This window comes from Epinephelus moara, chromosome 16 (assembly GCF_006386435.1).
Source record: "Epinephelus moara isolate mb chromosome 16, YSFRI_EMoa_1.0, whole genome shotgun sequence".
In the NCBI taxonomy this organism is placed as follows: domain Eukaryota; kingdom Metazoa; phylum Chordata; class Actinopteri; order Perciformes; family Serranidae; genus Epinephelus; species Epinephelus moara.
This window is the reverse complement of record NC_065521.1, coordinates 25,616,129-25,630,051: the sequence shown is the minus strand read 5'-3', so window position 1 is coordinate 25,630,051 and position 13,923 is coordinate 25,616,129. Positions and strand designations below refer to the sequence as shown.

The following is a 13,923-nucleotide window of genomic DNA, read 5'->3' as shown; positions in this document are numbered from 1 at the left end:
AAAGGGCAACATTTCAAAGGCAGGTCCCTTACTACAGTATTTTTACGTTGTGATACGCTACAAAGATCACAGGAATTGAGTACTTCCACCACTGTTGGTTAGCTGCTCTCTGGAGGTAAAGCAGTCAGTGCAGATACCTGGTTTACTTACTGCTCTAATGGGCCTTTTCACAGCTGACATATTGATTTAAAAAAGGAAAACGGTTGTGTAACTGCCAACATTAATCCTGGCTCTGCTGAATTGAAATGTCCCAGTAAGATTTGATGCACAATACCAGGACCCTGAAAGCAGCTTAATGAAATTCACCCATCAAGGCTATTTAAACCTGTACTGTTCCTACTGTCAAAATGAACTACATGAAAAAAAAACAGGACTCGGCCTGGTTGATTAACTCAAGAGCAGCTGAAGAGGAAATATAAACCACTTCCTGATAAGTATTTTTAAATTCACCACTAAACCAACTTGTGAAAAGCAACTCCTTCAAAGCAAACAGTAAACAACCAGTGTTTAAAGTATTTATAAACCAAAACCTTTAATCACAGTATAAACAAAAGACAAAAGTTGAGGAATTAAGAGTAAAGAGTCCAGAATGTCCCAGAAGAAAAGCCTGTCATCCAGCAGGTCTTGAATCAGCTCTCCAGCATCATTCAGCTGCTGCAGCTCCGCTGCCTCTGGTCGATATGGGCGCCGCGGACAAACTTGACACCGGGAGGGTCCTGGGTCTTCAGCTGAGCTCACCGGTCTGGTTGTTGGCAACGTGTTGCTGTCACAGCCACGGCGGAGAGGACAGTTTACTTGGACCTCTGCCTCATCTTTCTCCTTTTACGCTTCAGCCTATGACACGATAAATACAACAGTCAATCAGACGGACATCTCTAAACAACACGGTGTAATGGTGTGAATAACATGCGCCACACACGTTCTTACCTGCGCATGCGCTTCTTTCTCCACTGCGGAAGAGAAAAAAATAATGTTAAAATTATTTTGTAAATTGCGTCACATTTCCAAAAAATACAAATGTGCTCAACTAACTAAAAGACACACAAACGTTTGGGGAAATAAACAAAAGCGAACTTTGCGGGTGAAAGCTAGAGGACTTAAAGCTAAACCGTCGACATGCTCAAGCTGGCTAGCTAGCTAGCTAGCGAATGTTAGCACCATTTGAAACCGTGTTTATTTGATCATACAGACATTAAACACTAACCTTAGCCCTCATGTTGAGAAGGGGAGGCTGAAAACAGAAGGGAACATGTAAAGAATTAGCTCGATTGATTTTAAAACAAGATGATTAACTTGGATTCTGATATGAACAACTGGGAACTCACGTACCAATCACTAAGGAACCGTCTCCACGAAGGACGTCACATAAGAGCGACGTCCTATTTATAGGGGTTGTGCTACGTCATCTTCACTGGACCGTAGTAAAACAGTTGTCTAGAGGATAAGGCGTGTACAGGATATGCTTAGCGGTGCATGTTTCTATGTGATCTTAAGGTCCGCCGTTGTTTATTTGAGCAGTACTTTGCATTTTGACATATCTGTCAGATGTCACTGGTCCACATATACACTGATAATGTTCAACAAGAGAATTTTACCACAGATATTATGAAAAAATTTGATGAGTAATACTGTTTTGATTGATACAGACGGTGTACAGTCTGTGCCCAGTGCCCTAAAGCTACCATTAAGAACAAATAAGTAATGTCCTAAGTATTTTTTTGTGTATATTTTGTGTATTTCTGTTTAGACTCCATCTTGGCCCATTAAAAATAATTTATCTATATCCTATTGTGTCTAAAAGTAGCACTTGAAGTAATGATATTTGATTAAATTGATGGACTTGCCCAGTTACATGGTTTTATGCACGTATTTGAAGTTGCTTTACATGAAACTGTCAGCTAAATATGTGTATTTTAATGTGTTTGTGAATTTGGGGTGTTAACCAGGGTAACTTAGTGCACCGGTTAGATAATTAACAAGCAATTTCCAGTATTTTTTAACAGTATGCTTAAATTTTACTATTTTTAGCAGTCCTAAAAATGAAATATGTTAATGCTCATGCCTTTTTACCCTGGATTTATATTCCTAACATGGAAAGGCTTTAAATATTTAGACCTTCAATATGTAAAGAAAGGAAATTAAGTTACCTGAATGAATAAAATCTGAATATTAATATATGAAAATGTGCAGTAAATGTACATACACTTTCTAAAGGTGATGGGGCAGTCATTTAACTATTGATGGCTAGTGTTCAAGTTCCTGGCTTAGCTTTTGATCAATGCAGTGTAATGAGAGTGAAATAACAACAATGGTGATTCATTAATGTTCACATTCATGAAAAACACACTTTCGCTCATCGGGACAATCAGCTGTATACACACACTCCAGAAACAACTACACAAATGATGTCAGGTGGCTTTTTAATGTTTCCAAAAATAGTCTCTGAAACTGGGATTTGTTTTACAAAAGCATCCATATATCTAACAGGTATGGAATTCTTATGTAAACACAGACTGTCAGACTCGATGGTGGCACCAGAGGACTGAATGCTGAACCCTTGGCAGGAGTAAGACCATCCACAACTGAGAAATTCTTTTCGTCACTAGTTAAATTACTCAACCAGCAGGTTTTAAGTTGTCAGTTTAAGAATTGTTAGCTGAGTAACCTACAGTAGATTCCTACAAGTGTACACCATGTACTAGTAGACAGACCTAAGCGAGAGCAGTATAAATGCAGTAATAATGACTCATGTCATGCTCATAACTTCAGGGCTCAGACAGGTGTTACACATTTTCTGCCCACAGCAAGTTTAACACTCATTTCAAAAAGGCATGGCTTTCAGGTTTATGACCTCAACAAAGTTATCTAAGTGCCACACAATTACCCTGACACAGTATTGTGCATTCATCATCCTTGGCCGCTCTGTCAAACTCATTTTATTTTCACTTATCTTTCACTACAGTTATTGTGGAGAAAGGGACGAAGGCTCAAGGTCAGTCGAATGGTTAAATGTTCCAGTGAGTGTTACGCCCTTGCACAAAATATCCTCTTTTGTAGCAGAACTATTGTCTGCTGTTAAGAGAGGAAGACAGTCTCAAGGACAGTGAGATTTACTATGGTTGTACATGTGTGCGCGTGTGTGTATGTGTTTTAGGTGGAGTGACAGAATTTAGGAGCAGCATCATCCCAGACTGACATCAGTTAGATTCAGAGGTGTTCACAGCGGCTATGCCCGCAAGTGCCTCAGACAGCTGGGACAGAAGGATTTGTGACGTCTGTTCTTTGGGTCATCCAATGTCCGTCAGAGAAATCTATTCTGCAGCTTCAGTCTCCATCGCCTGTCCTGTTGCGCTCTCAACAGTCTTTGAGGCCTTTAAAGACAAAAATGACAAATTAGAGGAAACAATTGGAACATGTATTCTTGTTAATTTAAAAAAAAACAAAAAAAAGACATGCTGCCTTGTAACTCACCTTCTTTTTCTTCTTCTTCTGAGTCTTGCGGCTGGCTGAGCTTTGAAGTAAAGCCTTTAAAGGAAAAAAAAAAGGCAGTCAAAAATGACTTTCATAACCTCACACAGCAATGCATAATGGCTTGGAAAATGCCTCGTCAGCTAACAGAGTGCTGTAGCGACCCCATTAGACTGATCCTTCCTTTTCACGGAGAGGATGCAATACCCCATCCATCAAACACATTTTACCTTCAGCTCTGGGTCCTCCACTTCATGTTCAGACTTGTAGAGTTCTGGCTCAAAGAGGCTATTTGTGATTCGCAAAGGTCCATTGGCCATGAGCAGCACGGTGAACTTGAACTGGGCAACAACTTCACCTGGACAAAGAAGAGATTCAAAGTTGCATTAAACAGTCCCCACTTTGTATAAAGTTTGGACATCAAATGTTTACGTTCACAGGGCAAAATTAAGTGTGGGCACTGTCATACTGTTAAACAACTGATTAAAATGCATGGTCTCTCCCATGTGTAAACCTGGAGGGGGATCATGTGTTTGGTTATGTGTGTGCGTTCATGAGTGAGCGTGTATCCGTCTATTCGCACCTGATCTCAAACTACTGAACAAATCAGCCTCATATTATGTGTGCACTTCTATGACTGTGTGCTTAAGGATCTCTTGTTATTGTGTTAATTCATGATTGTTGAAAAACCTGTTTTACCGTCTGTTTTGTTTCATCATTGACTCCGACTGCTCTAAATCAGCTGGTAGGTGCTGTAAGTTTTCTAGAAATCGGCTTGGCTAAAAAACAAGCTTTACCATCTGCTGCAGGCCACATTTTGGCTCTCACTGTGGCTCAAAAAAGATTGGTCTCATTTGGAAACGAAGCATCTGCAGACTAATTACATACCTGGCATGTTATGATCCACTAAAATTAGGCATGATACAAGATGAATAAGTTACTATTTTCATTATCCTTGCCACCATCTTGACTGTGAGGAGGCCAGAAGGGACAATATCACCGGACACAGCTGTGCAACATTCTGAGGGTGACGTGGTTTTGATCCTGCCTCTGCACGTGTCACACCACACTGGGAGCATTTCAGAAGCGGAGTGCTTTGCCTTCTTGCAGATTTTGTTAATTTGGTCATTTTTACTTAATATTTGTGCTTCTACTATAAGAAGGTGAGAATGCTAAGTACTTAAATGATTACTTTCTTTGTTTGTTTTCATTGTGTTTGTTATTGCTTACTTTGTTGGGCTGCAGCCTACAGATAAGGTTAATACTGTTGCTGGAGAAATTTAACTAACTAACTAAACAGGTGCTCAGACCTTAGAAGGAGCTGTGTTTCTACAGTAGCCCAGAACAGACAAATTTAATACTGACTCTCGATAGGGCCATTTGCCTATCACATCGGCCACTATGGTTAGCAGCCCCTCCGTGACAAGACTGTCAGAAAAAACAATTTTTTAACGTGAAACTGTTAAATCAGTATTTTTACTGGTTTAGATCACCCGGGTCTATTTATAAACATTGCGTACACACAGAACGAGGCCCGACAGAGGCGTACGCTATAAAGTTGCGATCTATAAAACATATTTGATGGGAGAAACTTTGACTCATGCTAACAAACATTTTGGAGACAGGATATTGGCGACACAGATGGTGGGCTGGAAGCCTGATTGTAGAAATTGTTGTATATTTTTTGGCACAAGCCATTTTTGGCTTTTGATCTTACGTACACTTTTAGTATGGATCCTACACATTGTTTTATAAATTAGACCCCTGGTGCATTTATTTTGGATATGAAGAGAACTCTGCAGATAAATCAGCTCCCTGTAAAAACCTCCTGAACGTCTGGATCAGTAATAAGGTGAGCACACATTAAATTAGCTGGATCTTAAGTCATCAGAGGACACATTAGGAGGTATTAGTTTAGTGGCTCATCTCTGACGTGCCAAACAGCGTCGGAGAAACGCTACTTTGTAATATGAAACTGCTTTATTCATTTTTACTGGTTTAAATCACTGGGTACATTTATCCTGGAGAGAGGAAGACCTCTGCCCTGACAGTTCGGCTACTGGTAAAGCTCTGGATCAGTAATAAGGTGAGTACACAATAAGTTATCAGAGAAAATAGTAGGAGCACACATTTGCAGGTAAGTGCTGAACAGGATAGGAGAAACACTGATTTGTAATGTGGAATAACTTTATTCAGCGTTTTAATCACCTGGTCAGTTTGTTTTGAGAGGAAGAGACCTCTGTGGATAATATAGCTCCTGGTAAAAAAACATCCTGAACAATGAGCACTGAAGGAATTCTAACTGGGACAAGTTTTGGCTGGTTGCAATCTGCAATCCTCACCTCTAGATGCAGCCAAATCCCCCTGAATCGTACACACTGGACCTTCAACCTGGGGCTAAAAGATGCCAGTGTGAAATGTGGCTGAGCAACAATAGAAATTTAGCATGTACGTGTTTTTGACTGACAATTAACTCAGGACTAGTAGAAGTGTAGTGTGATTCATACAGCCCTGGGCTTCGGCTAACCCTTGGTTAACGATGTTTGTGTTTAAACAGGGTCAACTCTTAGCCTAGGGATAAAGATAGCTCTGAGTTAAGAGAACGCAGTGTGTTCCCTCTCTCTGACTTGACTTCACACTTGCTACACACTTGCTACACACACATTACACAACTCTTACAAAAATATAATATGTAAACATGTGGACTGCACTTAAACACGGCCTTGACTTTGGCCATTGCCATCACAATCGGGAACGAGTAGAGCTACAGCAGAAGGTTTTGTCGAGCTCGCCAGAAAACCAAGGTCTTTCTCGCATGTATGATCTATAAGAAGCTCTAACAGCCAGAATGCTTTGGAGTAATTAAATCCTCCGGGCTGAAAAACGAATTATTTCAGCAGTGCTACCTGTGCGGTGACATTTTTCTACAGATTTAAGTACGTGAAGCTTTCCAACGGCTCAGAGAGACTCTTAGACCTCACTTCACTTTGTTCACAAATACACAAACCTTCAGGATTTTCAAGGTCACCAAAGCCCTTAATCACATCTCTCATTGTTCCACTCACCCTCTTTCTCATGCAGCACGTTGAACGGCTGCACCAGCTCATGTTTGGCACACTCCACCACGCCCAACCTGGCCTTGCTTTCGTCCTCAAACGCTCTGAAGACACGAAAAGATAAGAAAAGAAAAATGAGGGGGTGAAACCTGGGGAATTTTGAAAATAAAGTAAATTATTTTATCTGAAGTTTAAAGATATTACCTCAGAGTGAAAGGCATTGTGTCAAAGCGCCTCTCCACGTCACTGAAGAATGTCCGAGATGTCTTCATCTTTAAACCGTACACCTTGTTGGGGTCTCGTTTGTAAACGGTGGTCCTCTGACCTCCATCCTTTGCCTGAATTACACAAGAGAACATACATTATAAATGTCTTGCCTTTGGGATTTTCAAAATTAAGCAAAAAATCAAATTTGTACCAAATTCCCTCTCACCTTCCCCTCTCCACTGCTGATAAGTACATCCACTGCATATACCTCATGCACCTCAAACTCAGCCTTCTCATGGTCCTTTCTACAAAGACAAAGTGACAAGATAATCCACTGGTTAAACACTCATCAGGTTAGTGACAGGAAGCACCTGCTGAGTAAACTCACTTTTGCTGGTCCGTTGGGTTTTGAATGATAGTTTTCTCCCCATCGATCACGTGTTGTTTGAGCTGATGGGACAGCATGCCTGCACACGATGGAGAAATAAACTGAGTCAAGCATGTCGAATTACATCTGGCAAATGTAAACCATCTGAATCACAGAGCTTGAAGGTGCCAAATGTTCACAAACACCCACCTTCAATAGGGGAGCACTTGAATGACTTTGCAATCTTGTTCCAGGCTTCTGTGACCTGTGTGTTCTGATGAAAGAGACATGATGTTTAATGATACGTGTATTTACATAACACCTCTAAAGACAGGGTTACAAAGTGCTTCACACAGACAACAGATGAGGTGTGAACTAGTGTTACTTCCGTTAAAAACTATGACTGTATATGTTCGTCAATGACCTTTATTTCCATGATGAAGACGAGGCGCTTACAAGATGGAACCATCATTAAAGACTAAATGTGACTATATCAACATGTAAACTGTTGACAGAAAAAGAAAAGACTGAAATGTAGTTAAAAGGTTTTTTTAAGAACATTTTTATTTTGACGAAAAAAAATGAAAATAGAGAATGAGTTTTTAGAAAGGCACAGAATAAAAGTATTGCTTTTCCTACAAAAAATATTGATTGTAAATCAAGCATTTTAAAAAAAATTGTCAGGTCTAAAATTGTTGTTTCGTTCACCACTGTGTAAGATGTCTGACATTAAGTTACTGCTTCTAACAAGGCTTGTGAGCCGATAGTATAACTGTATTGGTATTATGTGGCATCTTGGTGTCGTCAGTGATCAACAGTCTTCGTAGTTGTCTGTTGGGGCGGGGGGCGAACAGTGAGGTCAATGTCTACCCAGATAGCAGAAGCAGACACAAACAGTGGCTATCATCCGACACCGAGCTGTTAAACGGTCGCAACAAACTCCTACTGACACCAAAATATTTAAAATCTGTCATTAAACCCGTTGATAACCGTAAGCTGTGTGATGCTGCTAACAGGTAGCCCTGTAATTGTGTGTGTGTGTGTGTGTGTGTGTGTGTGTGTGGACAGACTCTGTTCCTGGTGCAGAGCTCACACTCCTGCAGCAGAAGTCTACTTACAAAACTGTGGGGTTGCATGATAAACAGATAGAGTGAGCGAGTGAGGGGCAAGTCATGAGAATAACGTCTCTATGGCTCAGTACCAGAAATCAGGGGTGAAGTTTAAATTGTAGTTTAAATTAGTGGCCTTTCTCCCTCCAAAATATGATGAGACATAGTACAAACAAGAGTGGAACTTTTTTTGTCATGGCACAGTGTTACCTAAAGCTAGCCACATCTTAAGATTTCCATAAGGTTAGATTACGTTATATGAATCCTGAAACACCACCACACAAAATAACCTAGATCTATTACAAATTTATAGCTACATGCTGCAAAATTATTTCATTACCCTGCCAGGAAAAATCCAGCACTTGCCATGACCAAGGCTGTTTGTACACTAGTACACTACACAAATCAGAGCTCTGATCAGGCCCTAAAAAAAAAAAAAAATCAGGACTGATCCTACATGACCTGCACGGTTTCTGTCTAAGCACAAACTGAGCTCAAATCCGAGCAGCACTTTTGGGACGGAGTCTAATTAAATACCAGAACTTTTCCAGTATAAAATATATTCTACTTTATATATTATAATATACTTTTAATATTAAAGCATTTATTCCAAGCTAAGGGTCGGCGTGTTTCCTCGCACAACTTCTCCTTCTTCTCTTTTTTATTTAAATAGTCTGTAGTCCTGTGCACGACTGAGACAGCAAAGCGGGCTGCATCCCTCAGTGTGTCTAGTGCGCCCAGTGGTCCATGGTGCAGCCTGCAGATGATGATCACCGCTGTCAGCAGCATGTTACGAATATCTCTCCCACTGCTGGGTAGGAAGAGGCAAACACTGCCAATTAAGTCGCCTTGCAGCCTCCCTGTCTCTTATTCTCGTTTTCCATCCATCTCACGCACATGCCCTCTCTCTCTTCATGATTGCTCCATTGTCCCCCCTCCTTAACTCTTGATTAGGTCCATTAAAACCCCTGCCATTTACACACAAGAACAGCCAATTTCATTCAAAAACAAACAGGGACGCCCGGTGGCATAGTCGGTGGAGCAGGCACCCCATGTGCAGGGGCAGTGTCCTTGCTGCAGCGGCCATAGAATTTACAGTTTCTACAAAAAACTGGCAACCACTTGTGCATTGAGCAACAGCAGTTTGGTAACGTTAATGCAATGTGGGAGAGTGAGACATCTGGTGGCTTATCAACAGCACCTTTAAAAAGGAAACCTCACTAAAATCTTTAAGTGGGTTGACAAAAAAAAGGATAATAGATATTAGACTGTCTAAGTCAGTCGCCATGCATTTGAGGGATGGGGTGAGAAGACATGTTAGAGGAGAGCACGTGTGTTGGAAAATGCAAGTGTAGTTTATATGCTGAAGTGTACGCGGGGGGATGCCAATGTTAAATGGCGTCGGGGCCATTTAATGATTCTGATGTAATGATTCCTATCTAAAATAAGTTTGACTAAAAATGACAAAATGATTGGTTTTGGCTGGACTAAATTGACTGAAATGTTTGATATAATCTGATGACTAAAAATTAATGAAAATGTCAACAGCTTTCATTGACAGAAACAATACTAAAATAGTTTTCTCTGACTCAGGTGAGAGTGAAATGCCCAGACTTGTAGTCGACTAAATGTCAGTGAAAACGGTGGTTATGGTGGGTGAGTTTTACCTGGTTCCCTGGCTTAACAAGACGCAGAGCAGCCTCAGCACACAGGTGAGCTGCTTTGAGAACGTCAGCCTTCCGTCCAGTCAGTGGGTTCTCCTGAGGTGAAATAGGAAGACAGTTTGAGAGTAGCAAGAGGTAAAATAACACAGTCTGACTCTCTATTGATGCTGTGAGTACCAGTAATCGAGTAAATTACATTACAAATCATGGCTTTTGTGAATAAACCAATGAGCGCTACAGTGGTGGCCACCTTCAGCTCTATCCTCCCTGGTAGCCCCAGTGAGTAAGTGGCTTCATATTGAGGCGTGAAACACCTTTAGCATTGTTTACTATGTTAGCACCACTAGCCGTGCTTACATTGCTAACGGTGCTTACAGAGCTAACAGGAGGTTCGAGGCTCAAAACTGTGCTGCTTACTCAGCTGGGCGACCTCGGGGGAGACCAGAGGGTGGGCACAGTGTGTCCACAGCAATGCTATTGGGACAGGACAGCGTTATTTGTGGTAATCACCGAATGAGCGGCGCCGCTAGATAGCTCCCAGCAGACCCAGGCAGTTCACAGTGCAGTAAACCCAAGAGCAGCAAAATTAACCTTTAGACTAACATGCGTAACCAGTCAAAAATAATCTTGGGGGTTAACCATTAAATGGATAACCACTGACGTCCCCAGCAGGTATAATTCAGTAGTGATGACACACCTTGGTCACTCCAACAACGAAGCTGTGAGCCACATTTGAGATGAAGCCATCAACGTGCACACCCAGGTCACTGCAAACAAACAGAACAGAACAGAACATGAGCTGAAGAAACTATAATCTCCAAACAAATATAAACTATTATTTATCAAGTGCATAGGATGGACATGTATATGTTTGGTAGCTTACATTTTGACGAGGTCCCCATCCTTCAGTATGACATCAGGGTCACTCTTCAGAGGGGAGTGATGGCATACGCAGTTGTTAACTGACACACAAGTAGGAAAAGCGATACCTGCGAAAGAAAGGGAGTGGATGAGGGAGTGCTGAGTCACAGACATTCATGGTGACTGATGAAATGCAACAAAAGACGTACCTTTCTTCATGTCTTTTTCCTTCTTGAAGATTTTCCCAGTTTCTGCCATGATGAAGGCATCTCCCTTTTCACACAGGCTGAGCACGGAGACTCCGGCCATAGCTGCCCCAACCACCGTCTTCAGAGCCTCTGCAGGACGAGAGGTAAAGTGAGCCATGATGTAGTTAAAATGGCAGGTCAGTAACAGAGTGTGTACAAGGCTGGGCTGACAATAACCATTATTTCATCACCGTTAATTCTGTTGATTATTTCCCGAGTCAGTCTATCGATCATTTGTTTCATAAAATGTCAGCAAACAGTGAAAAATGTACATTACAATTTCCCATATGTCCAAGGTGACATCTTATCTTACCCCACTCCAAAACTCATCTATTGTCACTGACTCGATTAATCATGTAATTTCTTCAGCACTATTATAGTTTGTGTTTTTTCTCTGTCAGGTCTGAACAGGTGCCACTGTGAATAGATGGGATGGATAGTGAACATTAACAAAAAACGCGTCCCTCTCACTGTCAAAGGCTCAATTAATGGAGTGAGTCTGAGTGCTGACAGCAAATTACACTGCAAACAACCCATTTGATTTTGACTAAGCTGATGTTCTGTTAAGTAGAGGATAAACATTTGACAGATTGTCTGACAGCTGTATATCAGCTTGAAACAGCATCATGCTCGCAGAAAATTAGATGCCTTAACTTCAGATAAGTAGGCCAGCTCTGATAAGCTATAATATGAAACCACAAGGTCGCAGAGTCTAGTTGATATAAGGCAACTACAACATGCAGTCATCTCCACAACCTAGTAGGAGTATAATGATGAACTGATCATGACACATGACGAGTCACTGAAAACTGATATTGAGCCATTTATATTTTTATTTTCTTAAAATAGAAAACTCAGAGGCCTCCTTTTATTAGGAAGGTGGTCAATTCCCTTGCACCACTGATACACTATCTGAGATTGGTTTAGTTCAGATTAACGTGGTTACAGTTTTGAGTTTAAAGATTTTACGGTTTGTGAATTTAAGCTCAACTTGGCAGGAATGTCAGCTGTTCAATTTGAAGACCGGCTGATGAATTATGGCCAAACATAAAGACTGTAACCGCAATGGGAAACTGACAGGTGCGAGTGACTTTAACCTACAAGTGTGGAGGTGGGCGCTGTTGTAAAAGTGTGGTGCTTTGCGAGCCTTGCCTGGGTTAACGATAGGGGTGGAGGAAGAAATTTGTTACAACACAGTATTGTGATAATTTGCATGACAATACTGTATTGTTACAGACATCTATATTGATTTTTTTTTTTTAATTATATAAATTATTAATATTGCAAAAACAAATTAGACTTTTGTTAGCATACTAGAATAATAAAATTAGTTTGATTTTCAGTCTATTAGATTTGCATTTCGCTTCGATAGATTAGATAAAATTGATGCTGATTTTTGAGACATTATTTGCACTGGAAAAAATGTAGTAAATTGCAAAATATCATCATAAATATTAATGCTATACTCAACATCATAAAAGATTTAAAACTGCAATAATATTGTATCATGACTTAAGTATCGTGATAATATGGTATCATGGGGCCTCTGGTGATTCCCACCCCTGATTAATTAAATTCAGAGAGATATATTTTTTGTGTACGAAAGGCAGAAATTCTAAAAAACATTCGTAAACTGAATGCACAGCTGCAAACTGATATTTTTATGCTTTTAAGTTTGGAAGATTTATAAAATAACTCCTGACTGTGACATCACACTGATGATAATGTGTGCAGGTGGCCATGACAATAATATATTGCCTTAAATATTAGCTTTAACTGTAAGAAATTACTGCAGTTTATGACTTATGTTGATGACTTCACATGGAGTTTATGATTTAATTCAATTCTTCAAAATGCATTAAAAAATGGCGTAATTTAAGGCAGTACACTGGGTGTTAAACTGCTTAACGTCATTACTACATGACTTTAAATGGCACCATTTAAGACACCCAGGTTCCCAGTCTGTTGTACGACTAATTTGTTATTTAACATATTTTGAATTATTTGTATGCTTGCATTTAAATGCCGGCTACTCAATATCTGTAAGAGCCCCATAGTGTGACTCAGTTTGTACTTGTCATTGTTACATCTGTTAGCAGTTACAGCTAGCTAACGCTTGCTAGTCAGCTAGCTGAGCCACATAGCTGCTTAGCTAGCTCCCCATGCTAATGTGACAGCAGCGGCTTATTAAACAAACACGGGCTCCTGTAAAGAAAAGCTCGACCTAAATATACACCAAGCGTTATGTTTCATTCATATTAAATAAAGCCCTGCTTTCTAATAAGCTCTGCCGTTGGCAGTGGTGCGGCACATGGCACAGCTGCTGCCCGGGTATGACTAGCTGACACTGCTAGCTAACATGAGACGGGTCCTCAGACTTCTGGACCATTGAGTCCAAACGGCACGTAAACGCCGCATTTCACTTACGATTCGCGATCTCTGCGCCCATCTTGTACTTGGTGACCACCAAGTCGTCGGCGATGGTCTGCTCCTGTGTCTCGTCATCTCCAGACATGTTGGCAGTGTGTCCGCGAACTCAGAGTAACTTTTTCCCCGGCGGGTGTCAGTCAGTCACAGGATAGACCACGCTGCTCTCCGCACCGGCCCGCCCGACTCCGCTCGGCAGCCTACGAGCTCTAGATCCCGCCTGCTGCCAAAGATACACTCCGCCGTCAAGATAGTTCACTGCCAAGCTGGGTGCGTTAAGTGATATAACCGAATAAGGAAAGCGTGGTATTTTTATTTTATATCATCATCAGCATTTAAAATTAGAACATGGACCTATATTAGTAGCCAACAGGATGTCTGCTGATATACAGCTGTTGTGTCTTTATTATATTTATCAAATAAACAGAATCAAGAGTTACAGAAACCACGACTGGTAGATTATATAGCTAGGCTACTGGGACACTAAATGGATACATCCTCAGTCTTATGTTTCAG

The 13,923-nt window shown here is 40.8% G+C and overlaps 1 protein-coding gene across 1 annotated transcript; it reads right to left on the bottom strand.

The window, feature by feature from the left end:
• Positions 1–506: 506 nt before the first annotated feature.
• pa2g4b (proliferation-associated 2G4, b) lies at positions 507–13,615 on the bottom strand. Its single transcript, XM_050064519.1, has 16 exons — positions 13,408–13,615; positions 10,942–11,070; positions 10,755–10,860; positions 10,569–10,638; positions 9,875–9,967; positions 7,309–7,372; positions 7,120–7,198; positions 6,958–7,036; positions 6,729–6,862; positions 6,534–6,628; positions 3,699–3,826; positions 3,472–3,525; positions 1,330–3,371; positions 1,205–1,231; positions 928–950; positions 507–834 (listed from the first exon to the last, which is right to left on the bottom strand). Exons 1-13 carry the CDS (start codon positions 13,493–13,495, stop codon positions 3,312–3,314), a joined length of 1,179 nt encoding a protein of 392 aa, XP_049920476.1. The 5' UTR covers positions 13,496–13,615; the 3' UTR covers positions 507–834; positions 928–950; positions 1,205–1,231; positions 1,330–3,311.
• Between the last annotated feature and the right edge of the window lie 308 nt (positions 13,616–13,923).

Bases quoted from the DNA above. Each gene is read 5' to 3' on its own strand.
- pa2g4b (XM_050064519.1), bottom strand. From the start codon at position 13,495: ATGTCTGGAGATGACGAGACACAGGAGCAGACCATCGCCGACGACTTG. The intron at 10,639-10,754 runs GTAAGCTACCAA...GTTTGTTTGCAG, and splicing joins GATGGGGACCTCGTCAAAAT to TGACCTGGGTGTGCACGTTG. The intron at 9,968-10,568 runs GTGTGTCATCAC...ATTTCACCTCAG, and splicing joins TCGTTGTTGGAGTGACCAAG to GAGAACCCACTGACTGGACG.